Source organism: Rhinatrema bivittatum, chromosome 9 (genome assembly GCF_901001135.1).
Source record: "Rhinatrema bivittatum chromosome 9, aRhiBiv1.1, whole genome shotgun sequence".
In the NCBI taxonomy this organism is placed as follows: domain Eukaryota; kingdom Metazoa; phylum Chordata; class Amphibia; order Gymnophiona; family Rhinatrematidae; genus Rhinatrema; species Rhinatrema bivittatum.
Window position 1 is genome coordinate 177,883,419 of NC_042623.1, and position 26,178 is coordinate 177,909,596.

The 26,178-nt window shown below is 45.7% G+C and overlaps 1 protein-coding gene across 6 annotated transcripts in view; it reads right to left on the bottom strand.

The window, feature by feature from the left end:
* Window positions 1-26,178, bottom strand: part of LOC115098873 (erythropoietin-like) — a 245,417-nt gene that overhangs the window by 10,211 nt on the left and 209,028 nt on the right. For all 6 annotated transcript variants that reach the window (XM_029615924.1, XM_029615923.1, XM_029615922.1 and 3 more), the window contains 2 exons: window positions 17,826-17,912; window positions 11,610-11,774 (listed from right to left, as the gene is read on the bottom strand). In XM_029615924.1, the coding sequence (XP_029471784.1) occupies window positions 11,610-11,774; window positions 17,826-17,912 (252 nt within the window). The remainder of the gene's footprint in view (window positions 1-11,609; window positions 11,775-17,825; window positions 17,913-26,178) is intronic.

Genomic DNA, 26,178 nt, shown 5'->3' on the forward strand with positions numbered 1-26,178 from the left:
TTACTGACTCTTTAAAAATACAGTCTAACTTCTGTTTATTCGCTGCCTTACTGACTATTAAAAGCATAAACACACTAAATAATATTTCCTAATAGTTAACTTTGCCCCAATACTTTTAAAAAAGACAATGTCCCAAGCAAAAACTTACTGATTCCTTTCAGCCACCAGCAAGGTGATCCTCTCCTCTCAGTGCTCCCACTGGAGTTAAATGCTATCATAATAGATTTCTTTTTTGCGCTCCCTCCAGTCAGTAAGTCAAATTTAATAATGTTGTGATCACTACTGCCAAGTGGCTCCAACACTGTTACCTCTCACACCAAATCCTGTGTTCCATTAAGGACTAGGTGTAAATTAGATTCCCGTCTTGTTGGTGCTTGTACCAGCTGCTCCATGAAGCAGTCATTTATTTCATCTAGGAACATAGGGGCCGATGCAATACAGTGCGTTCAGCCGAGTGCACTGTATAACCTGCACGCCGAAGTGGGTTAAATAGGCGCTAATCCACCTCCTAATGCAATAGGGATTAGCACCTATTTAACCTGCGTCGGACATGGAGTGAAAGTAATAGCGCTCATCACATGCAAATGCATATGAATGAACCTACTACTCATTCACTCCGCATGCAAAAAGATAAATGTGCGTCTCAGATGCACATTTATTGCTCAGCTATTAACGCCTGGCTGGAGCAGGCGTTAATAGCTGAGCACAGGTAAAAGAAGTACAGAAAAGCAGAAAAAACTGCTTTTCTGTACTTCTTTGTTAAAGTAAAAAATAAAATAAAATAACTCAGCAGAATGCCGAGTTATGAAGATTGACGCCGGTAAACTTGGCATCCGTTTTCATAACCTGCCATCTGCCAGTAATAAAAACAGACACCAAGTTTATTGGCGGCCATTTTCATTACTGGCAGGCGGCCGGTTATGAAAACAGACAGCCGAGTTTACCGGCGTCGGTCTTCATAATCGGCAGCGCGGCGGACCCCGCGTTAGCAACCCCCTAATTTAGATATTGCATGGCGCCCCCCTTGCAGGCGCCATGTGCGCGTTAGGAAAGCGGGGCGCTGACTTTTCGGCGCCCGCTTTCCGCGATTTAAATTGCATCGGCCCCTTTACCTCTCTACAATGTCCTGATGTAACATTCACCCCATCAATACTGGGGTAACTGAAATCACCCATTATTACTGTGCTGCTGATTTTGTTAGCTTTCCTAATTACTTTTAGCATTTCATTGTCTGTTAGTTCATTCTGGCCAGGTTTATGGTAATACACCACCATTATTATTTTATTCCCTTTTTCACCAGGAATTTCTATTCATAAAGATTCAACATTGCATTTTGTTTCCTGCAGAACTGTTATGCTCAGGCTGTGAACCCTTGGGCCGACGGGAGGATGGTATACCTTAGGAGGAAGATCTGTAGTTTCTCCCGTTGGGTGGCGAGACAGAGCAGAAGATGTGACCAGCTGACGCTCAGCACAGGACACTGAGGCGACTGTGGAGGCAGATGAAGAGTCGAGGAGAGGAGCTGTGTCTTCGCCACTGGAGGTCCGCGGTCCCCCCAGGAGGAGCCCATAGGGACCCAGACCGCTGGGACTTAGGTGGACCTTTGAGAGGTCAGGGAGTAGTGAGGTCGGTGCAAGGGCTAACTGGAGCTTCACCCTGGAAGCCCGCGGTCCCCCCGGGAGGAGCCCGTAGGGACCCAGGCCGCTGGGACTTAGGTGGGCCCTTGGAGACGATAGTCAAGAAGAAGTCCAAGGTCAAGTGCCAGAGGGTCGTCGCTTACCAGTCCGAGGTCACACACCGAGGGATCACCACTTGCCAGTCTAAAGTCACACACCAGAGAATCACTGCTTGCCAATCCGAAGTCACACACACCAGAGACTCACCGCTTGCCAATCCGAAGTCAGGAACCAGGAACAAGGATCCAAACACTGGAAGACTCCCCGAAGCAAGCAGACTTAAACAGCGCTACAGGAGACGTTGCCAAGTCAAGGAATGGTCAGAGGAAGTCTCCTTTTATACTTCCTCTGGCCCAGTGGTTTGGAATCAGCTGTAGACAATTAAAGGGACGAGGTCCCTTTAATTCTGGTGAGGAGGCGCGGCCTCGCACGTAAGATGACGGCGGCCATCTTGGATCTCGGGCCGCGGAGGAGAGCTGCTAGCTGCTGCGAGGGAGGAGCAGGGACGGCTCCCGACCCGGCGACTAGCCCGGAGGCCCGCGCTGACGCATGGGGGCATTGGGCACATGAGTAGGACAACCTCCCCCGACACTGCCGCGGCGGCTCGCTGTCGGAGCTCAGGTAGGGAGCCGCGGCCGTGGACAACCACGGCCGCGGAACACAACAAGAACTTTTATCCTGTTTGACTCAATGCTCTCTTTAACATATAGTGCCAACCCTCCACCAATTTGATCCGTCCTATCATTTCTTTATAATTTGTAACCTGGTATCACAGTGTCCCATTGTTATCCTCCTTTCACCAGGTCTCTGAGACGCCAATTATATCTACCTCTTCATCCAGTGCTATACACTCTAACTCTCCATCTTATTTTTTAGACTTCTAGTATTTGTATATAGACATTTCAAAGTAGGTTTATTGTTTGTATTAACAACCTGCTCATAAGTTGACAGAGGTAATTTGGAATCTTTCTGCACTTTACTTAAAGGCACCTGATCCCCTTTGGAATTTTTTGCAACCTCTCTACTGGGATACCCTATTTTTTCCTGTTTTCTTTGTATCCTTCAAAGACATTATTCTGAACCGTATGCTTCTGAGCAACTGTTGGCTTTCCCCCATCATCTAGTTTTAAAGCTACACTATCTTCTTTTTAAAGATTAGTGCCAGCAGCCTGGTTCCACTCTGGTTAAAGTGGAGCCCATCCTTTCAGAAAAGGCTCCCCCTTTCCCAAAATGAAGCCCAGTTCCTAACAAATCTAAAACCCTCTTCTTTGCACCATCGTCTCATCCACGCATGCCTGCCTCTGGGGATCTGCATGTGGAAAAGGGAGCATTTCTGAGAATGCCGTGGAGGTTCTGGATTTCAGTTTTCTACTTAAAACCCTAAATTTGGCTTTCAGAACCTCCTCCTGTACTTTCCTATTGTTATGGTTTTGATGAAGTTGTGAACCCCGGGCCAAGGTGAGAGATGTCTCCGCCCACAGGGAGGAGCCCCGTTGGCCTCACCGTCGGTGGGCATGGTCTCAGCGACATAGGACACAGCTGTGAGAGAGACTTTATTAGGGAGAAAAGATAATACATAACCCGAGGAGCGGGAAATGTAATAAACACAGTCTTTGAGCAAATACCATAGTCAAGATGATAATGTAGATACGAAGATCCGGTAGTGGCCCGCAGCATGGGGTACACCAGGAGATTCCTGCAGGCTAATGGAAATACCTCTGATTGCAATTCCGGTAGTGGGCCGCAGCGCAGGGTATGCTGAGGAAACTGTACTATAGATGCCAAGGAGGTAGAGGTCTGTGATACCTGAACCAGGCCATAGACCTTGTATAGATGGAGCAATATCCTGAGGCACAGGATGAGTAGCGTTGATAGACTGAAGAACGGTAGTGGCCCTAGGAACGGGGTACACCGTGGAATCTTCAGTGAGGTTGATAAAAGTTGGAGAATGTACTCACACAAGGAAGTCCCAGCAGAGATACCCGAGGAGCGGGTCAGGAAGTCCTAGGCAGGAGGACCCTCCGAGGAGCGGATAGCCAAGATGCGGAAGAGCCCCCGAGGAGCGGGTACTCAGAGCGTCCAAATGCCAGGATGAGAGTCTGGAACAGAAGATCCAAGTTAGAGCGGATTTAACAAGCAAGAGAACTCCTTGCTAACTCGTCTTAGCAATGGGCCAGTCAGTATAAGTACACTAGCGGTGCTGATGTCATCGGGAGGGGACACCCCCGAGGTTCCCACCTTGACGTATACATAAGGAGGCCCTGCACGCACGTGCGCCTAGGTAATGCCGGAAGTAAGATGGCGGTTAGCAGCACCCACGCTGTCCCGGGGAAGTCGGCGTTGGTTGGTGGAGGCCGCTATTCTCCCAATGATTGACGGTGCAGGGAAAAAAGAGGTGAGCATGAGAGGTCGCAACACCTATATCATTTGTGCCCACATGTACCAAAACAGCCGACTCTTCCCCAGCACTATCTAAAATCCTTTATAGTTCTGTTTTCAACAGCAGGTGTATATGTCTTCTAGGGCCTATTATAATAATTGTAATGCTGCTCTTTACTGGTTAGGGTTGTTGTTTGAGTCCTGGGAGTTAGAGTTGTTTTGATATGGCAGATTTGTCTGTTGAGATAAATTATATTCTTGGCAGGCTGTGATAGCTTTTATTGCACTGAGCAAGTATAATTAAAAAATAATGTATGTGAGCTATTGAGACAATGTAGGACCTTGCTTTAGATGTGAAGGTCTCTGATCTGACAACTGAAGAAGGGACCTATGTAGTTTTAAAAGCTTTTGTACAATATTTTTAGCAACATGTTCAGTAATACCTGTTCACTGAATTATTAATGTCCTACATTTTTTTACTTTAAATATATGGGGTGCCAAAGGAAATATACACCCTAGCTACACCACTTCCCCTCCCCTCTCTCCGCTCCCTCTTGCTCTCACCCCTTGTCCCATCCCCCCTTCCTCTCCCTTGCTTTCTTTTCCTGCTCCCAAGCCTCCTCTTGTTGCTCTCATGCCCTCCTACCCCCAGCTCTGGTTCACCCCACAAGAAAAACAACAAAGGCTCACGGGCCCCAACGAAAGACTATATTATGTGGGTGTCGCCAAGACTTTGTTGTTTTTCTTGTGAGGGGTGTTATGGAACATAACAGCCCTCACTCCCCACAGCTTAGTCTAGGGGGAAATGCAAGTCTGTTTCTAGTGCTCCAGCCTTGCAATGGCTTCTGGAGGATATCATTCTCGTCTTGGTCTGCAAATTTCTGTGTTTAATTTGTGATGACTAATTTTGTATTGTTGAGGATCATTTTGCATGTGTGACTAAGGTAAGGGATCTGTGGCAGTCTTGTTCATTAAAAAGAGGTATGTTGGGGTTCTAGGACCTGGTGTAATATTTGCAGTGCTGCCTAATCATAGATAGAGTTGTTGCTTTTCAAGTCTTGTGAGTTAGTGCTGTTTGCAGGTCCCCCCCCCCCAGGATATTGTTTGGTATGGTGAGGTGTAGGGGAAACTATTGTACTCTGCCCCCTTTGCTAGAGATCTGTCTGTGTGTTTGAAGGGTGCTCTATGATCACAAGTATTCGCTTAGTACTGAAATTTCTATTAGCAATGCTGTTTTTGTCATTTTCTCCTTTACCACTATGTCTGGTTTTCTAGCATCAAGCTTTTTATTGGTCTGGGAATAAATAATTATACTCTATGATTTATGCAAAGAATAAATATACGATGGAATATCTAACTGTAACATGCAATGAGAATATGGGCAGAGCTTGGTAGCCCCACTCAAAAAGTGTTCTGCTGCCTCCTGGCCTGAATCCACATATTACAGTAATGAAAAGTGCTGACTGGTCAAAGCACTTCTTAATCACAGAACTTCAGTCCACCACTGAGGCAGCTGGGAAAAATGTACAGATGGGTTGCAACCTCTTAAAGAAGTAGCAGCAACCAAAGTGGCCACAAGCAGGTGTTTAAACATAACCCAGCTCTAGTACATATTCAGTGTCCAATGTAAGTTGCAGCATCAAGGGAGGAAAGTCTGTGGTAGCCATCCGTGATTACTCATCACTTGTGCTCATCTGCTACTAGAGCTGGGTTATGTTTAAACACCTGCTTGTGGCCAGTTTGCTTACTGGCACTTCTTTAAGAGTAGCAGATGAGCACAAGTGATGAGTAATCACGGATGGTTACCACAGACTTTCCTCCCTCATTGCTGCAACTTACATTGGATACTGAATATGTATCGTCACTTTCTCCAATAATTCTGCTGAGAGAACCAGATGGTTCAAATAAAACAAGGTCCAAATAAAAGAAACAGGAAGGATGGACATTTCAGCTTGAAATTTCACAAGAATATTTTCTAAGTTCAAAAGGTAAAATTAATCAGAAAATCTCTCAGATTTCAAAAATTCCTCATCCCACTGACTGGGATCTTGGATTTTTCCAGGGAAAAGGAACCAAAAAGAGCACTCCTTTCCCTATGACTTTCACCTCAAGAATCCACAGCATCTTTAGATGTCTGTGTCTTTTATAAACACAGGAAACAATGATTGCAACAGCCTCCTCTCTCCTTCTCTGAATGCAAAGCTTTTACAAGGCCACACCTTCAGAAGGACTCCGGTGGGCCATGCATATGGGAGTGAGATCTGGGACTTATCGTCAATCCCAAATTATATAGAATGGGAAAGAGCTCCAGTAGATATTCTACACCTCCAGTTTTGCAAACAGTCCTTGTCCACAGAGTTAGGATGCTTCCCCCTTACTATTCAAGATGCAAAAAGAATTTTATTTCCAACAATTTCTGTTCCACCTATACAGGAGACCCTTACTAAGTGGATTACAGGCAGAATAAAACAAATTTAAAAAATATAAAAACAATAAAAATACAAAAAAATGAAATATATAACATCTTTAAATAAATAAACATTCCGTGCTGTTGCTAGACGAAAGAGAAAGCTAACTTCAGGAAATTACAGTCTATTAAACGTGAAAACATTCAGCTATATCCGGCTCCCTAAGTCATCTTGTTAAACTTATCTGGCTAATTTCAAGATAGCAAAGGATATCTTAGCCAAGTTAGCTGGATAAGTAGCTCATTTAAAACAAATCAAAGAAAATTCTTTTTCACTCTGCATAGTTAAGCTCTGGAATTCATTGCCAGAGGATGTGGTTACAGCAGTTAGTCTAACTGGGTTTAAAAAAGGTTTGGTTAGGTTCCTAGAGGATAAATCCATAAACTGCTGTGATGGTAATTAACAAGCAATAGTAGCTTGTGATCTGTCTAATGTTTGGGTACTTGCCAGGTAATTGTGACTTGGATTGGCCACTGTTGGAAACAGGATACTGGACTTGATGGACCCTTGGTCTGACCCAGTTTGGCATATCTTATGTTCTTATGAATAGCTATCTTAGACTTATCCGGCTAATTAACAGGGTCATTCATCAAAATGTGTTAGCTTGATGCACTCAATACCAGGGTACTATCAAGCTAAGGTGAGAGAACATTGTAGAAATCTCTTCTTTGTGTGACTTTTCTCACTCAAAAACATGTCAAATCTGATGTATACTGTGCTGTTCGAATGTCTCACTGTGCATGTAAAACTGGCCCCAAAACCTAGACCACCACCAAAACCTTGAGTTACTAGCTTGCCCTCCTATAGTGATATAAATCATTGACTATTATGAGAGCCTTATAAAGAATCTCTCTCTCTCTCCAAAATAAAAAAATTGCACCCCATGACCTAATACCAAGGTGAAGTGCACAGTGTAGTAACTCTAAAATTATCATAGCCACACCCCTTATCTTATCATGGGCAAAATTGATCGCATTTTGATGAATCTAGGCCTTAGCTGACTAATGCCATATCTGTTGTGGGATGTGGACCCTTGAGCCGGAAGCATGGGATGAAGATTGCCACAGGTCAGTCCTCACTGGACTTGTCTCCAGGAGGTGGCGTAGTCAACGAAGAGGACTCACGAGGATCGGTTCCGGAGATCAGGCAAGACGGCCCTCCGAGGAGCGGGTACTCAGGACGTTCACCCAGCGCGATAGGAACCAACTTGCACGAAGAGGCAGAATGGAGTCCAGGCAGATGATCCGGGGCAGGCAGCGAAGAGACGAATCAAAGTCCAGGCAGAAGGTCCAAGGCGGGCAGCGAAGAGACAAATCAAAGAGACGAGCAGAGGTCGAGTCCAGGAATCAAGCTGAGGAATGGGTCCGAAGAAGGACAGGACCACGAAGACGGGAACACAGCAACACAGTAGCCCCAAGGCACCGAAGACAGCACAAGGCAGAGCAGCCCGAGAGCAACAGAAAGGATCTGTTGCGAAGGCACTGGACAAGGGCAGCTGCAGGGTTTAAATCCTCCTCTGGGCTGAAGTCATCTTCCGGGGCCGGGCAGACTTTCCCGCTGCGGTCCTTTTAAGAGGCGAGGCCTCCTGAGCGCGTCAGGGGAGGCCCCGATGCAGGCAGGACGGACACGGCCTGGGCCGCGTGGGTCGGCATTCGTGGCCTGCCGCGGTGCCAGGGCCGTGGCGTCGAGGTGCCGCTCAAGGTAAGGGGGACTGGCCGGTCACGGCCAGACGCCATAACAATATCTGTATTTATCTAATTAACAGGGTGATCCATCAAGCCACATTAGAGCTCTAATGTGTGTTATATCACGAGTATTTTGCATCTCCCTGCCCAGATACCCTCCCCTATTACAGTGACCTTCTTTGATGTGATTTGCATGCATGAATTATGGAAATATATGCAAAGAAGGTCATTTATAGTCAATCGATGTTAATATTTTATCGCAGCTGACCAAGAATCTGGTCAGCCGTGATAAATATACACCTCACTGAAATGCGTTAACATATATGGCGAGAGGCCCAGGATCCTAAATGCGGGTCCCAAGGCTCCTGCCGCATGTTTTAAAACTGCAGAAAAAAACAAAAACACAAATAACAGCAAACAGGGATGTTGAGCGGAGGTCACCCGGGGCCGCCAGTTGAGGCCCCAACTCCCAAAAATGTAAAAAATAGTAAACTTTAGGTGCATGGTGATGGGCCCCCACCCCTCCCCCAAGTCCATCAAAAGCCCCCTCCCCCTCTATTCACTAAACTTGTGGCTCCAGCTCCCTCCTTCCCACCCTCTTCCCCCCAGGACCATCAAGAATCCTCCCTCCCAAAATCAATGTGAAGATGCCCCACCCTTCTCCCCCAAGACCAATATTGACCTTTCACCCCCCAAAAAAAGGAGCCGATCCCCCCCCCCCCCCAAACCCCCACAGGGTACACCCAGCTCACTTGGTGCCATTTTGTAAAATGGTGCCGACCCGAACTTGCCCCAGCCATGTGACTGGGGTAAGGTCTGGGGATTGGACCCAGGGCAAGTAGCTGAGGTTCAATACCTGGACCTTGCCCCAGTCATATGGCGCCAACTGGGCTGGGTGCAAGGGTCTATCTGGTCCCTACATGGGATCCCTTGACAGGTTTGGCAGGGGGGTGACCTGCTACTTTTTTGGGGGGTGTGTGGGGGGGTCTTGATATTGTTCTTGGGGAGAGAGGGATGGGAAGGGGGTTTATTGAATGAACTAGGAAGGGGGCTTCTTGATGGATTTTGGGGGAGGATGGTAGGGTGGGTGGGCTATTGTGAGCCTAAAGTTTCCTATTTTTACATCTTTAGGGAATCTGGGCCGCCTTGGCCCTGGATTGAGACAAGAGTCATAATTGGCCCTGCTCATCCTCCCTGTTTGCCGTATCTTTTATTTTTTGGGCCAGTGTCTCTAAGGTGATGGTGGTAATGTGAGGTTGGGGCCAACATTGCATTAAAGGGCCATTCACCACATTCATTTGTGCCACGATGTTTTGGTCGCAACTCAAAAGAACATGCCGTATAGCCATGATGCTTTTTCAAGAGTGGGGCCCCATGATCGGGACAACATCCCACCCTCCATGAGAGTAGGACTCCCTCCTGCAATAAAACATCATGGCTTAGTGAATCTAGGGGTAAAGTAGTGAATCTAGAGACAAGTGGCCCCATCCCTCACTTAGATAAAAAGTTAGCCAGCTGTGGCAGCTGCTGAACACAGCAGGATTTTTAAATTCCTCTATTTGTCTGGTGCTGAATATTTCGGCCTCCTATATCTGTGGGAGAAAATCTTAGGCTGTGATGGAATAAGGAGATCAAAGAGTCAGAAACAGAGTATAAGTAAAGTCAGGGCCTTGATGGGTCAGCCCATCAAGAAAACAAAGGGAACTGGATTTCATAGCTCAGAGGCTGATGGAGGATAACTGCACCCCACCCTGGCTCCTGACATAGCCCATTCAGCTGTTTGTTTGTGAAAGACTTCTTGCAAGGATTCCAGCTTCCTCCTACATCCAGCAGCTGGCACTCTCCAGTCCACATCTGGTAGATTTGTATTCCCCAAATCCTCTCTGCATGCTATTCTTTGAATGGCTTGCAACAACATGATTATAGCTACCTCTTCCTCTTGTTATAGTGGCCTATAGATTACATCTACACAGATATTAGTCCCCTTATGTTTCTTCAAGACAATCCAGAGTAACTTAACTACTCCTTGCACACTCGGTATCTCAGCTTCTCCCTTTTTCCCTACCCTGTTCTTCCTGAAAAGAGTATATCCTGGTATATTCACCTCCCAGTCTGGATTAGCATTGAACCATATTGAGTGGCTGCAATCACATCAATGCTTTCCAGCATGCTGGCTTCTAGGTCAGTGAGTGCTATGGATACACTATGAGCATTTGCAAAGGACTTTCCACCTCCTTTTCTCTTGTTTTCTATTTGTTCCTTCCTAGGAATTGACCGATACTCCCAGTCACTTGACCTGCCTCCTTACTCTCCCCAGTTCACAGTTTTTCATTTTCCATTCAGTAGTTTAAAATATTTCCAGTTCACTGTTGCTTCAATGTATCTTACGTGTAATACAATTCTCTCTGCACCTCCCCATTCTGATGATTTCATTATGGTTTTTACATGTCCTGCTTACCTGTGGACTTATGTACCTAATTTAAAGCTCTCCTGACTTGCTTGATGAATTTGTTAGCAAATATACTCTTTCCATTTCTTGACAGGTGTGTCCATTGTATACTCAACAGACTTTCTTCACTGAATATCAAACCATGGTCTAAGAAATCAAAACAATATCATTGATGCCATCCATGTAGCATATATTTGTCTCCAGGATGCGTTTTTTCCTAGCCATACCATTACCCTGGACTGGAAGGTTAGATGAGAACATGACTTGGGCCTCTTCTTTTTTCACCTATGTTCTCTATGCCCTCTGGACCTTTCTGATCTGCTCAGGGTCATATCTTGCTGTATCTTTGCTGCCTACATGGAAGGAGTCATACTAAGAGGCCCTACTGAGTTGTGGCAAACTCTCTGAAATGTTTCAGATTTGAGAAGAAGAGTGAAATAATGCACAGTTTGTAAAAAGCACAATTACGGGGAGAGAGCAGCGTATGAGGAGAGACCATTGTAGCATAAACAATATAGGGACTGAGCATTAGGCAGAGGACAGTTCATGGAGTGAGCACGGGGCACAGAAGAGAAAGTGATTGCTGGCTAGAAGAGAGGGAGTGCAGGGCTGGACACAGAGGAGGGAGTGATTGCTGGGCAGAAGTGACTGCATACAGCGAAGACAGGGAATGAGCACTGGCCAGAGAGGAGGCTGTGACTGTTGTGCAGAAAAGAGCATGGAGCGAGCACAGTAAGTGAGGGCTAGCAGAGGAGAGTTCATGGAGTGAATGCTGGACATGGAGCAGAGAGTTAGCACTGGGTCGAGGAGAGTGCATGGCTTGAGTACAGAGAGTGAGCGCTGGTTACAGAACAGTTATAGAGCCTTAGGGAGAGAATGTATGGACTTAGCCGAGGGATTTCTCCACTCTATGACCTTTCCTTGATTGCCAGAGTGATGCAAATGTCCTGACCTGGGGAAGGAGATTCTTCACAATGAGCTGGAAGTCACTAATGGTTTGAAAGAGTTTGTTGAGTGGATTAGATAAACAGCCCTGCTGCTGATGCATGTGGGCCACATGCACTGCTTCCAGAAGCACCTTCAAATGGAGGAGGATTTCCATGCCCTTCTCTGAATTCTGTATGAGAGAAAATAGACAAAGGGGACAGTAGTTCACTACCAGATCTATGTTTGCCTGGGATAGTTGGTACCTTGCTTTCATTTATGAAAAAATCACCATTGAAGCTGTTTCTCCAAGGACAAGCAGGATGGTAGCCCTCACACATGGGTGACATCATCGGATGGATCTTGGCACGGAAAACTTTTTTCAAAGTTTCTAGAAACTTTGACAGGCACACTCAGCATGCCCAGCATGCTGCTAACCACGTGTCCACATGGGGTCTCTCTTCAGTCTCTTCTTTTCCGCAGAGCTGTCGCCTCGTGGTTTCGGATCTCACGCTTCTTTTTTGAGAAATTTGCTACTTTAAAGTGTTTTTTTGCCTTACATGCTTCGCTTAGGGTCCCTCACCCTCCTTGGTCTGCGATCAGTAAGTTACCCGGGTAATCGCAATCGATCGCCGACGGCATCCCCTTCCAGTGCCCACGAACATTGACTGCACGTCACGCTCTTTTTCCAATGGCATCGACCGGCTTCTGCCGGTGCCCTCAGACTATGTCCATCACAGACCCTCACGAGGTTTGTGTCCTCTGCCTGGGGGCTTCCCACGATGTTTGTGACTGCGATCTATGTGCCCAGATGACCCCTAAGGGTCATCAGGCCCACCTCGATAAAATGGAAAAACTTTTCGGGTCCAAGCATTTGGAGCCGGCATCGGGGACAACCACTGCTTGGAAAGGAGTTCCCAGCTCCTACTCCGTCAGCTTCTCCTCCCCCTGTTGTGCCTGGTCCCGAGATTGCTGCAGGGACCATACGTTGTCCCTGTCATCTCATTCCCAGTCCAGTTCCTTGACATCGCCATCGGTATCAGGAAAGGATCACAGTGCTCATCGAGAAAGATCTAAGAAGCATTGACATCGGTCCTTTTCTTCCTCCAAACCAGACCATGAGAAGGCATCGAGCTTGGTCCATCCCACGAAACGGTCGAGAGTGGAGGAGGCCTTTCCCTATGACCCCACTGATACCTCCAAGCTGCCTCCACCGATACCGGTGGAGGCCTTGTTCCCCTTTTACCAGGGGATGTACCGATTCCGCTAGCTCCTCCTCAGGCCATGCTCTCCTCTCCGGCCTTCGAGGAGGAGATAGAGAGGCACGTGAGGCTGGCGGTTGGCCGGGCCCTGCAGGGCCTTGAGCCTCCGGTTCCCTGGGTACCACCTCCACCGCAAGAGTTTGCTCCACCGGTTCTTGCATCCTTGCTGGAGTGGCTCAACATGCTTATTGGTATCTTACCGACACAGCTGGCTTTGGTGCCCCCAAGCCACCCCTGGGCGCAACGATGCCACTGCCACCAGCCTCCATACCGGTGAGTGCCTCCTCTGTGGAGGAAAGGCCATCGGGCTTGATGGCGGCCCAAGAGACGCATGGTGCCATCTCACTTGCCATCTCTCCCAGGACCATTGGGGTCAGTTCCACCGATTCCTTCGGTGCCCCTGTTCCCGCCGATACCATAGGACCCCCACGCTATGCTCATGGCTTCAGGACCTCCAAATGCCCCTGGTGCCCCTCCCGGTGCCCTCAAAGACCAAGCCACACACACCAATGGGCCTTTGACCCCTTGCATCTCTGGAGGGTCGCAGTGAGAGAGAAGCTCCCTATGACCCCTGGGAGGGGGAGGCTTCCATGTCCTCCGAGGAATAGGAAGATTTGCATTCCTAGCCCTCGCCACCGGAGGAGCAATGGCGATTCCCCCCCCCCCCCCCCCCCCCCCCCGAAGATCTTTCCTTTGCGGGGTTTGTCAAGGCCACGGCTGAGTCTGTGCCTTTCCAATTATTAACAGAACAGGACTCAAAGCACAATCCTTGAGATCCTGTAATTCATGGATGCCCCGAAGGAGGTGGTGATGGTGCCAGTCCATGACATTTTCAAGGAACTTATGACCAGCTTATGGGAGCATCCCATCTCAGTGCCGCCAGTCAACAGAAAAACAGATGCAGTTACCCTAGTCCAGCCGTCCACTGGGTTCGACCGTCATCAACTCCCCCATCAATCAGTGATGATGGAGTCAGCCCTAAAAAAGGCTAAGAGGGTTCGTACCCATGCCTCTGTGCCTCCAGGGTATGAGCATAAGGCTCTTGATGCATTGGTACATCAAGTGTTCCAGGGAGCCATGCTCATTGCCTGTATAGCCTGCTACCAAGTTTACATGGGACAATATTCCTGGAACTTATGGAAGTAGGCCCTGGAATTTAGTGAGCGTCTACCTCAATAATTCCAGGAGGACTTCCTTTTTATTGTCCAGCAGGGCTTGGAGAGTGATAAGCATGAGGTACGCTCGGCTTATGACATTTTTGATCCGCTGCAGTGGGCATTGGTGCTCATTGGATGGCATGGCTACGAGCTTCAGACTTGCGCCCTGAGGTACAGGACCAGCTGGCCGACTTGCCTTGTACAGTGGAGAACCTGTTTGGAGACAGGATTACGGAGGCTGTGGCTCAGCTGAAGGATTACCAAAAGACCCTTCAGCAATTGTCTGCTAGTATTTCCGACACCCAGCATACCAGAAAGTCCCCACGGCAATATCCTAAATAACCTTTCTATAGACCTCGTAAATATTACCTGCCTGCACCGAGGTCCAGGGCTCAAAGGCCTGCCCCCAAGACCAGGCAGACACAGCCTAGACCACCTTGGGCACCTGCGATCCTGCTGCAGACCCCCACCAGGGTTTTGACTGGCGGCTAGGGAGCATAAGTCAGCCATCCCCTCGAGACCCCGACCCTTCGATCGGAGGTCGTCTTCAGCTATTTGCAGATTGGTGGACCTCCATCACATAGGACCTTTGGGTCCTATCCATTGTTCATCAGGGTTACTGGCTGCACTTCCAGTGACTTCCACCCCACTCCCATCCTTCTCCTCAGTGGAGAGCGGCAGGGGACATTCAGGTACTTCGAATGGAGCTCACCGCCCTTGTTTCCGCTCAGGCGGTCGAGCCCGTTCCGCACCGCCAATGGGGCAAAGGGTTCTAACTCCAGATACTTTCTATTCCCCAAAAAGATGGGTGGCCTCAGGCCCATTTTGGACCTGAGAGCTGTAAACCATTTCTTGATAAAGGAGAAGTTCAAAATGGTCTCGCTGGGTACCCTAATTCCCCTTCTCTGAGAAGGAGCCTGTCTCTGCTCTCTCGATAGAAAAGATGTGTACGCCCATATCCCCATTTTTCAGTTGGATCGGCAGTACCTAAGATTCCTGGTCGATGGACAGCACTATCAGTATCATGCCCTCCCTTTTGGCCTCGCTTCTGCATCCCAGGTTTTCACCAAGTGTCTGGCAGTTGTCAGGGCACATCTTTGAAGGCAGGGAGTTCATGTTTTCCCTTACCTCGACAATTGGCTCATCAAGGGCAACTCCCAACAGGGGACTCAGAGGGCCTTGTGCCTGACAATCAACACCTTGAAGACCCTGGGATTCTTGATCAACTATCCCAAATCCCATCTCTAGCCATCCAGGCAACTGGACCATTTGGGTGCGCCTGGACACTGTCCAGTTGAGGAGTTTCCTGCCTCAAGACAGGACAGAGATCTTAGCGGCTCTTGCCCAGCACATCTCTGGCTGCCCACATTTCTCTGCTCATCAATTTCGCCAGCTGCTGGGCCACATGTCACCTTGTTTGCTTGGCTACACATGCGATCGGCATAGTGGACACTCCGCACTCAGTGGTGTCAGGTGTTGCAGGATTTGCGTGCTTGCATCCTGTCATGACCAAGTTATGGAAATCCCTCCTGTGGTGGTCAATCCCCATGAACCTGGAGCAAGGTTGTCCTTTTTGGAGCTGCCCACTCCCTTCCACTGAGAAAATTGTCCATTTAATCCTACTCTCTGTTTCCTGTCTTTTAGCCAGTTTGCAATCCACGAAAGGACATCGCCACCTATTCCATGACTTTTTACTTTTCTATAAGCCTCTCATGAGGAACTTTGTCAAATGCCTTCTGAAAATCCAAGTATACTACATCTACCGGTTCACCTTTATCCACATGTTTATTAACTCCTTCAAAAAGGTGAAGCAGATTTGTGAGGCAAGACTTGTCTTGGGTAAAGCCATGCTGACTTTGTTCCATTCAAACATGTCTTTCTATATGTTCTGTGATTTTGATGTTTAGAACACTTTCCATTATTTTTCCTGGCACTGAAGTCAGGCTAACCGGTCTGTAGTTTCCCGGATAGCCCCTGGAGCCCTTTTTAAATATTGGGGTTACATTTGCTATCCTCCAGTCTTCAGATACAGTGGATGATTTTAATGATAGGTTACAAACTTTTACTAATAGGTCTGAAATTTCATTTTTTAGTTCCTTCAGAACCCTGGGGTGTATACCATCCGGTCCAGGTGATTTACTACTCTTCAGTTTGTCAATCAGTTCTACCACATCTTCTAGGTTCACCGTGATTTGATTCAGTCCATCTGAATCATTACCTATGAAAACCTTCTCCAGTATGGGAACCTCCCCAACATCCTCTTCAGTAAACACCGAAGCAAAGAAATCATTTAATCTTTCCGCGATGGCCTTATCTTCTCTAAGTGCCCCTTTAAACCCTCGATCATCTATCGGTCCAACTGACTCCCTCACAGGCTTTCTGCTTCGAATATATTTAAAAATGTTTTTACTGTGAGTTTTTGCCTCTACGGCCAACTTCTTTTCAAATTCTCTCTTAGCCTGTCTTATCAATGTCTTACATTTAACTTGCCAACGTTTATGCATTATCTTATTTTCTTCTGTTTGATCCTTCTTCCAATTTTTGAATGAAGATCTTTTGGCTAAAATAGCTTCTTTCACCTCCCCTTTTAACCATGCCGGTAATCGTTTTGCCTTCTTTCCACCTTTCTTAATGTGTGGAATACATCTGGACTGTGCTTCTAGAATGGTATTTTTTTAACAATGACCACACCTCTTGCACATTCTGAAATTTCTTCCCATCCTTCCCAAGGTGGTTTTGGAGCCCATCTCAACCAGTCCATTGTATTGCCTTCTTTTTTCCTGAGGCCTCATGCTCACCAAGGTGAGAGTGCCCTACACACATTGGATTGCAAGAGGGTGCTTGCCTTTTACTTGGGACAGACAGCGCCCCACTGCGCCTCCACTCAGCTTTTCATCTCCTTCGACAGAAATCGATTAGGAGTTGCTGTCTCCAAGTGAACTCTATCCCACTGGCTAGCGGATTGCATTGCTTTCTGCTACGCACAGGCGGAGTTGCAACTTGATGGCCATGTAAAAGCTCACTCTGTCCGGGTCATGTCCGTCTCAGTGGCTCACTTATGTGCAGTTCCCATTCATGAGATTTGCAGAGCTGCGACCTGGAGTTCCCTCCACACTTTCGCCTCACATTATTGCCTGGACAAGGATAGCCGGCAGGACAGTTGTTTCGGACAGTCCGTTCTCCGTAATCTCCAGCCATGAAAACCCAACTCTCCCTCTGTGTGCCCTATCCTTGGGTGTAGGCCTGCTCCAATGGTGGCTGTAGTTCCAATTGTTGTACACATTGGCACCTATTCTGTACTGCCTATGTTCGAAGAGGCCTGGAGCTACTTAATCACCCATGTGTGAGGACTACCATCTTGCTTGTCCTTGGAGAAAGCAGAGTTGCTTACTTGCAACAGGTGTTCTCCTAGGACAGCAGGATGTTAGTCCTCATGAAAACCCGCCTGCCACCTCATAGAGTTATTTTTTTCTCGAGGTTTGTTATTTTATTTTTCACAAACTCTATATTATAAGACTGAAGAGGGACTCCGTGTGGATGCGTGGTTAGTGCCATGCTGGGCACATGCTCAGTGTGTCTGTCAAAGTTTCTAGAAACTTTGACAAAAGTTTTCCGTGTCGGGCTCCATCCGATGATGTCACCCTTGTGTGAGGACTAACATCCTGCTGTCCTTGGAGAACACCTGTTACAGGTAAGCAACTCTGCTTTCTCAGTAAAAATTGAGCAGATAGAGGAGACACAGTCTCTTTCTACTGACAACTTATTCATTTTCTTTTCTTCCTTTTGCGCAGAATCACACTATGAGGTAGACATTGGGAAACTCACAGGTTTTGTGCTCCAGTCTTTCCATGTAAAGTCAACCAGTGGAAGTAGCACTGCTTCCCTTAGTAGTGAGACATTCTTACACTTCTTCTGTAGAGAAAGACACAGATTGGAGTGATAAGTACAAGAGGGTAGGGAATGCCAGACAAGAGTACAGGAGGGATGGGAAATTCAGACACTAGAGGACTGAATACAGGAGGGGACAGCAGAGTCAGATACTGCAGCAGTGAGTACAAGAAGCACAGAGACTAGCTTGGTGAGTACAAGAGGAATTGGAGGGTCAGAGATTGGAGCCATGAAAGAGTCAAAGATTGGAGCAGTTGTTACAGGTGAAAATGGAAGAGGTAGAGATTGGAGCAGCGTGTACAGGTGGATCAAAGAGACAGAAATTAGAGTAATAAGAACAGATGGGGATAGGAGGATCAGAGTCAGGACCAGTGAGCACAGCTAGAGGATAGAAGGGGCAGATGTAGAGCATTAAATACAAGAGGATTGGGAGAAGCAAAAGACTGGAACAGTGAATTTAGATAGAGACAGGAGAGTCAGAGAGCAGTGAGTATAGATGAGGATAGAGGGGGGAGATATGGAATCCAGGAATACATCAAAAGTAAAGCTAGGTGGGGCAGAATAGAGCAGTCAGTATAGATGAGGGTGGAAGGGGCAGAGATTGGAGCAGTGAATTCAGGAAGGATTGGAGGGTCAGAAACTGGTACAGAATTGAGAGCCAGAAATACAGGAAACTTTAAGAAAGGAGGGGCAGATATTGGTCCAGCGATGGCAGTTGAGACGGCAGGCGCAGAGATTGAAGTGAGTATAAGAGAGAAAGAAAAGCTAGAGTTTGCAGTTCAGGTAGGGAAGGGCAGTGAGTACAGTAGGGATAGGGGAGCTTAAGATTGTAGTAGTATGGATGGGAGGGACAGATATATAAACTAGGAGTACAACGAGGGTAAAATAGGAGGCACAGAAACTGAAGCAATGAGAACAGGATGGATGGGGGGAGCAGAGATGAGTCAGGAGTACAGTCAGGGTTAAAATGGGAGACAGAGACTGGTTCAATGAATACAGGTTATATCAGGAGAGACAAAGAATGGAAGAGTGAGAACAGATGAGCACTGGAAGGAAAAGATTGGACAACTGAGTACATATGAGGGTGTAGGGGCCTTGTCTGAAGCAGTGAGTACAAGAGGAATAGGAAAGGCAGAGAGTGAAACAGTGAGTATAGGAGGGGCAGAGATTGAAACAGTCAATACAAGAGGAATAGAAAGTGCAGAGACTGGAGCTTTGAATGCAGGAGGGATAGGAGGGTCAGACACTAGAGAACTGATGTGTTCAGTCAGGAGGGTTGGGATGGGATAGGCAGAAACTGGTGCGTTAGGTACAGGAAGGATGGTAGAGGCAGAGGCTGGTGCGTTAGGTACAGGAGGGATGGGAGAGGCAGAGGCTGGTGCGTTAGGTACAGGAGAGATGGCAGAAGCTGGTGCGTTAGGTACAGGAGGATGGGAGAGGCAGAGGCTGGTGCGTTAGGTACAGGAGGGATGGCAGAGGCTGGTGCGTTAGGTACAGGAGGGATGGCAGAGGCTGGTGCGTTAGGTGCAGGAGGGTTGGGAGACGCAGAGGCTGGTGCGTTAGGTACAGGAGGGATGGGAGAGGCAGAGGCTGGTGCGTTAGGTACAGGTGGGATGGATGGGAGACGCAGAGGCTGGTGTGTTCAGTATAGGAAGAATGGGGGGGCAGAGACTGGAGTAGTGAGTAATGGGTGGCGAGAAGAAACTGAAACAGTGAGTACAGGAGTGATGTAAGGGGCAGAGACTGGAGCAGTGAGGACAATAATGACGGGAGAGGCAGAGATTGGTATAGTGCAGTGATGGCAAACTCCAGTCCTCGAGTGCCACAAACAGGCCAGGTTTTCAGGATATCCACAATGAATATGCATGAGAAAGATTTGCATGCATTGCCTCCATTGTATACAAATCTATCTCATGCATATTCATTTATTTATTAGCTTTTTTATACCGACATTTGTGGGTACATCATGCCGGTTTACAATATAACTGAAGGAGGAAAATACAAAAAACCAGGGTGGGGGGAGGGGAGCAGCTAGGAAGAGAGAAGGGGTGAGCGAAGAGAGGGAAAAAACAGGACAGAGAGAGGAAATATAGGAACAGTACCAGAAGGGGAGAAAGGTACCAAGATGGGAGAAACAACCGTTGAACATTATATATAACATTGCAAATTATACACTCAGAAGGCACTATATGTAACTTTATACACTATATATAAACTATACACTCAAAAGGCACTTTATGTGACCTTATACACTATATATATAAGTTATACACTCGGAAGGCATTATATATAACATTACAAATTATACGTTCAAAGGAACTATATATAGTCTAGCAAAGGTTGCTATCGGGAAAAACGGTAGGGGTCTAAGAACAAGGGGAAGAGGAGGTATATACAGTGGTGCAGAGGTGTGAGGGGCAAAACAGTACAAGTAAAGGAATAAGGAGAGTACAGTAAAGACAGGGCACTTTCTCTGAGAGGGTGGAAGGGTCAGGGGGACTAAGTAGGGTCCAAGTCAGGGTAGGCCAATTTAAAGAGCCATGTCTTAACCCCTTTTTTGAATTTCCGAATGCATGGTTCTAATCGGAGTTCAAGTAGCATGGTGTTCCAGAGGGAGGGGCCTGCGATGGAAAGGGCTCTTTCTCTAGTGGAGGTGTGGTGAACACATTTAAGGTTGGGGGTGTAGAGGGTTCCTGTGAGTGTGGTTCTGGTAGGACGATTGGAGGAGCGGAATTGAAGCGCATCCTTAAGCCAGGAGTGATTATGATTGTGCAAGGAGTTGTGAATAATGGTGAGTGTTTTGTATCTGATGCGGGAGGAGATAGGTAGCCAATGGAGTTCCTTGAGAATGGGGGTGATGTGGTTGGCTTTGCGGGTATTTGTAAGGATTCTGGCCATAGCATTCTGTAACATTTGCAGGGGTCTAATAGTAGAGTAGGGGAGGCCTAGAAGTAGAGAATTGCAGTAATCCATTTTTTATAGCATTGTTGCTTGTAAGACGGTATGAAAGTCTTGAGTGTGGAGTAATTTATTTATTTTATTTAAAAACTTTTCTATACCGTCGCTAAGTTATGTACCATCTCAACGGTTTACAAATAGGCACAAAGTAAGGTAGGTTATCATACATTTTAACAGGTGCCAATTAAGTACAGTTACAAATTCATTAATAAAATCAATGTTTGAGTAGTGATGGTCTAGTCCCGGTGTATTATTGAGTTACTTTTTCTTTTTGGTTTACTTCTTAGTTGTAGGATCATGCACTTTTTGTTATGTTCATTTTCATCTGCGTTTCTCTGTACTTATTTTCTCTCTACCCTCCCGTCTCTTTAGGAAAGGCTTGTTTAAAGAGCCATGTCTTTAAGGTTTTCTTAAAAGATTTGAGATCACTCTGTAACCTGATTTCAGTGGGCATTGTGTTCCATAGAATGGGTCCGGCTAGTGATAAGGCCCTTTCTCTTACTTGGGTTAGTTTTGCTGATTTTACTGAAGGAACTGTTAGTAGTGCTTTGTTAGCTGAGCGAAGGTTTCTTTGTGGAACGTGGACTCGAAGAGCTGTGTTTAGCCAGTCTGCTTCTTTATCATATATTAGTTTGTGTATGGTGCATAAGGCCTTGTATTTTATCCTGTATTCGATGGGCAACCAATGTAAGTCTGCTAAAGTTTCAGTTATATGGTCCCTCCTCTTTTTTCCCGTCAGTATTCTGGCTGCAGTATTCTGAAGTATTTGGAGTGGTCTTATTGATGTTCTAGGGAGTCCTAGTAGAAGTGCATTGCAGTAATCAGTGCTGGAAAAAACGTGTTTGTAATACTGTTCTGAAGTGGACAGGTGTGAGTAATGGTTTCAATCTTCTGAGGATCAAAAGTTTTGCGTATCCTTCCCTTACTTTTAAGAATATGTGTTGCTTTAGATTGATTTCTGAATCCATAATTACTCCCAGATTTCTTACTTTTTTGGCTAGTTCTATTTTCTGGTTATTTCTTAGCGTTATTGGGGTTTGAATAATTTCAGTATGTTTTCTTTCAAGGTATAGGGATTCAGTTTTGTCAATATTAATAACCAGTTCCATTTGGGTTAGTAGTTGTTTTATTATATCTAGGTACATGTTTGCAAGACCTAGTGTTTTTTCGATTGTGTCGTCTATTGGTAAAATTAATTGAATGTCATCTGCGTAGATGTAATGTATTATCCCTAGGCCTGCCAGCAGATGGCATAAGGGCAGCATATATATGTTAAAGAGGGTGGCAGACAAAGCTGAACCCTGAGGTACTCCTGTTTCGAGCTTAAATTTTTCTGATAGTGTATTTTCTATCTGAACTTGAAATAACCTATTGCTGAGGTATGCTCTGAACCAGTTTATTGTTTTGTCACATAATCCAATTTCTTCAAGTCTTTTTAGTAGTGTTTGGTGGTTTACCGTATCAAAGGCTGCGGATAAGTCTAGCATTATAAGGATGTAATGTTTGCTGTTATCAAAACCTCTTAAGCTGTTGTCTGTTAGTGAGAGAAGTAATGTCTCAGTGCTGTAGTGTTTTCGGAATCCATGTTGTGAAGGGTACAGTATGTTATTATTGTCTAGGTATTTGGCTAGCTGTTTCTGTACTGTTTTCTCTATTAATTTAGCTATTAAAGGGAGGTTTGAGACCGGGCGGTAGTTATTGAGAATTAGAAGGTCACTGTTTTTCTTTTTGATTATTGGTTTTATGATTGCCCCTTTCAGTATATCTGGCATTATTCCTTCTGTTAGGGATAGGTTTATGATATCAGTTATTGTTGGGGCTACTACTTTGGTAATCTTTTTTATCTCTGTTGTTGGTTTTGTGAGGAGCGGGGTTTGTGTTTTTTATCATTGATTCTACTTCTAGTTCTGATATTTCTATAAATGATGACCATTGGTTGACATCTCTTTTTTGCATTATGATTGCTTGTTTGGTGTTTTTTGGGAGTTTGTCTCTTAAGTTTGATATTTTGTCACTAACAAATTTGGCTATTTCAGTGCATTTTGTTTCAGGAAGACTTTGAGGTGTTTCTTGCTTGTCGTTTGTGAGATTTGTTACTATGGAGAATAAGGTTCTTGGGTTATTGGCAAACTTTTCTATCTTATTGCTATAGTATTCTCTTTTAGTATTGATTATTTTTTTGTAGAAAGCTAGTTGTTTCCTGAATTTGGTTAGATTGTCTGTTGTTTTGTGTTTTCTCCACTTTTTTTCAAATTTTCTGAGTTTTCTTTTTGCATCTTTTATTTTAACACTATGCCAGGGGTTATTTTGTCTAGTTTATTTGATATGAATTGTTTTGATGGGGTTTATTTCATTGGTTATCTTTTTGGTTGAGTCTAACCAAAGTTCCGTAGCTGAGTAACAGTTTTTAAGTGTTATGTCTGTTAATTCTTCCTCTAATTTGTCCTTTAGCTCATCAGTGTTATAGGGTGGTCGATATTTAAATTCTATGGGATTATGATTTTGTATGGTCTGAGGATTGAGAATATTAATATTGGATTGAATTAGGAGGTGGTCAGACCAAGGAATTTGTGTGTAGCTGGTTGCTAAGTGTTCTAGATAGTTATTGTTAATGAATCAAGAGAGTGTCCGGCTCTGTGTGTTGATTTATCGATAATTAGGGAAAACCCTAATGCTGTCATGGCATCCATTAGTGTCTGGCATGTGTTTGATAGGGGGTGGATGTCCTTGTGTAGATTAAAGTCGCCTAACACTATAGTGGGTTTGGTGATGTTTAGATGTGTCGTAAGAAATTCGATTAGTGGTGAAATATTTAGTTCTAGTAAACTAGGAGGGCAGTATATAAGGCATATTTGTATATTATTGGTATTGAAGATGGCCATTTCATGATTTGGTGGGGGTATTATTGGGATTAGTTTGCATTTAAAAGCTTTTTCGATAATCAGTAGTAGGCCTCCTCCTCATTTATTTATCCTGGGGACTGAGAAGACCTCATAATTTTTGTGTGCTATTTGATTTTTTAGGACTACATCAGATTTTTTTTAACTATGATTCGGTTATTTTTAACCATGATTTGGTTAAGTTTTTTGAGAATGTGGAGCTTGAAAAAGCCTCTTTTTATAATTGTGTTAATGTGGTTTTTGAAATTTAGTTGGTGGTCTAGGGAGACACCGAGATATCACACGAAGTAGGGAAGAGTATTGGGGGGGGGGGGGGGGTGAGGTCGTAATAGGAGGGGGGCGTACGGTCAGGGTGATTTGAAATGATTAGGAGTTCAGTTTTGGAGGAGTTTAAGGCAAGGTGGAGGTTGGAGAAGAGGGTGTTTATGGAGGTGAGGCATGTTTCCCAGAACTTAAAGGATTTGGTGAGAGATTCTTGAATAGGGATGAGGATTTGAACGTCGTCTGCATATAGGAAAAACTTAAGACCAAGGTCGGAGAGAAGATGACAGAGCGGAAACAGGTATATATTAAAGAGAGTGGAGGATAAGGAAAAGAGCCCTGAGGGACACCTTGTGTAAAGAGGATGTGTGATGATTCAGAATTTGCAGTTCTTACAGTGTAGCCTCTATTGTTGAGGCAGGAGGAGATATGGATATTGTGGATATCCTGAAAACCTGGCCTGTTTGTGGCACTCAAGGACTGGAGTTCACCATCACTGTTATAGTGAATACAAATGAGGATGGGGGCAGAGGCTGAAGTACTGAGAAGAGTAAGGTTTGGAGGGGCAGAGATTGAAGCAGTGAGTAGATGAGGGATAGGAAGGGCAGAGATTGGCATAGTGAGTACAGGAGAAGCAAAGATGGTGAGGACGGAAGGGATGGGAGGGTCAGATACTGGAGTAGTGAGTCCATATGAAGACAGGAGGCGCACAGATTGGAGTAGTGAGTATAGGAGGGTCAGGAGGGGCATAGATTGGAGTATTTATTTATTTAGTTAACATTTTTTATAGACAGACATTCGTTGGGAACATCACATCGGTTTCCAGATAACATATAATGCAGCATAACAAGGCTTTACAATAAAATTAATTCAAACTGGAGGGTGGGTGCATTAAAACTATAACAGGCAAACAGCAAGTCAGGGATCGATGCGATACGATGGCAATCACAACAAATCAGAGACCAATACGATAGCAATGACACAGGTTGGAAGGGAATGGCTGGGAAGGGAAGCATGGTTGATAACAAATAATGCAGCGTAACAAGGCTTTAGAATAAAGTTAATTCAAACTACGGGGGGGAGGTGCATTAAAACTATAACAGGCAAACAAGAAGTCAGGGTTTGATGCGATACGAAGGCAATCAGGACAAATCAGAGCCCAATACGATAGCAATGACAATGATTGGAAGGGGAATGGCCGGGAAGGGAAGCATAGTTGAAGTAAGGAGATATACAAAAAGGGGTAGTGAGTATACAAAAAGGAGTAGTGAGTATAGAGATATAGTGAGTATAGAGATATACAAAAAGGAGTAGTGAGTATAGAGGGTTAGAAGGAGCACAGATTGGAGTAGTGAGTATTGGAGGGTCAGGAGTGGCATAGATTGGAGTAGTGAGTATAGGAGGGTTAGAAGGAGCACAGATTGGAGTAGTGAGTATAGGAGGGACAGGAAGAGCACAGATTGGAGTAGTGAGTATAGGAGGGGCATAGATTGGAGTAGTGAGTACAGGAGGGTCAGGAGGGGCATAGTTTGGAGTAGTGAGTACAGGAGGGTCAGGAGGAGCACAGATTGGAGTAGTGAGTATAGGAGGGACAGGAAGAGCACAGATTGGAGTAGTGAGTATAGGAGGGTCAGAAGGGGCATAGATTGGAGTAGTGAGTATAGGAGGGTCAGGAGCAGCACAGATTGGAGTAGTGAGCATAGGAGGGTCAGGAGGTGCACAGATTGGAGTAGTGAGTATAGGAGGGGCATAGATTGAGTAGTGCGTATAGGTGGGTCAGAAGGTGTACAGATTGGAGTAGTGAGTATAGGAAGGTCAGGAGAAGCACAGATTGGATTAGTGAGTATAGGAGGGACAGGAGGAGCACAGATTGGAGTAGTGAGTATATGAGGGTCAGGAGGAGCACATTGGAGTAGTGAGTATAGGAGGGTCAGGAGGAGCACAGATTGGAGTAATGAGTATAGGAGGGTTAGGAGGTGCACAGATTGGAGTAGTGAGTATAGGAGGGTCAGAAGGGGCACAGATTGTAATAGGGTGTATAGGAGGGTCAGAAGGGGCACAGATTGGAGTAGTGAGTATAGTAGGGTCAGGAGGGGCATAGATTGGAGAAGTGAGTATAGGAGGATCAGGATGGGCATAAATTGGAGTAGTGAGTATAGGAGGGTCAGGAG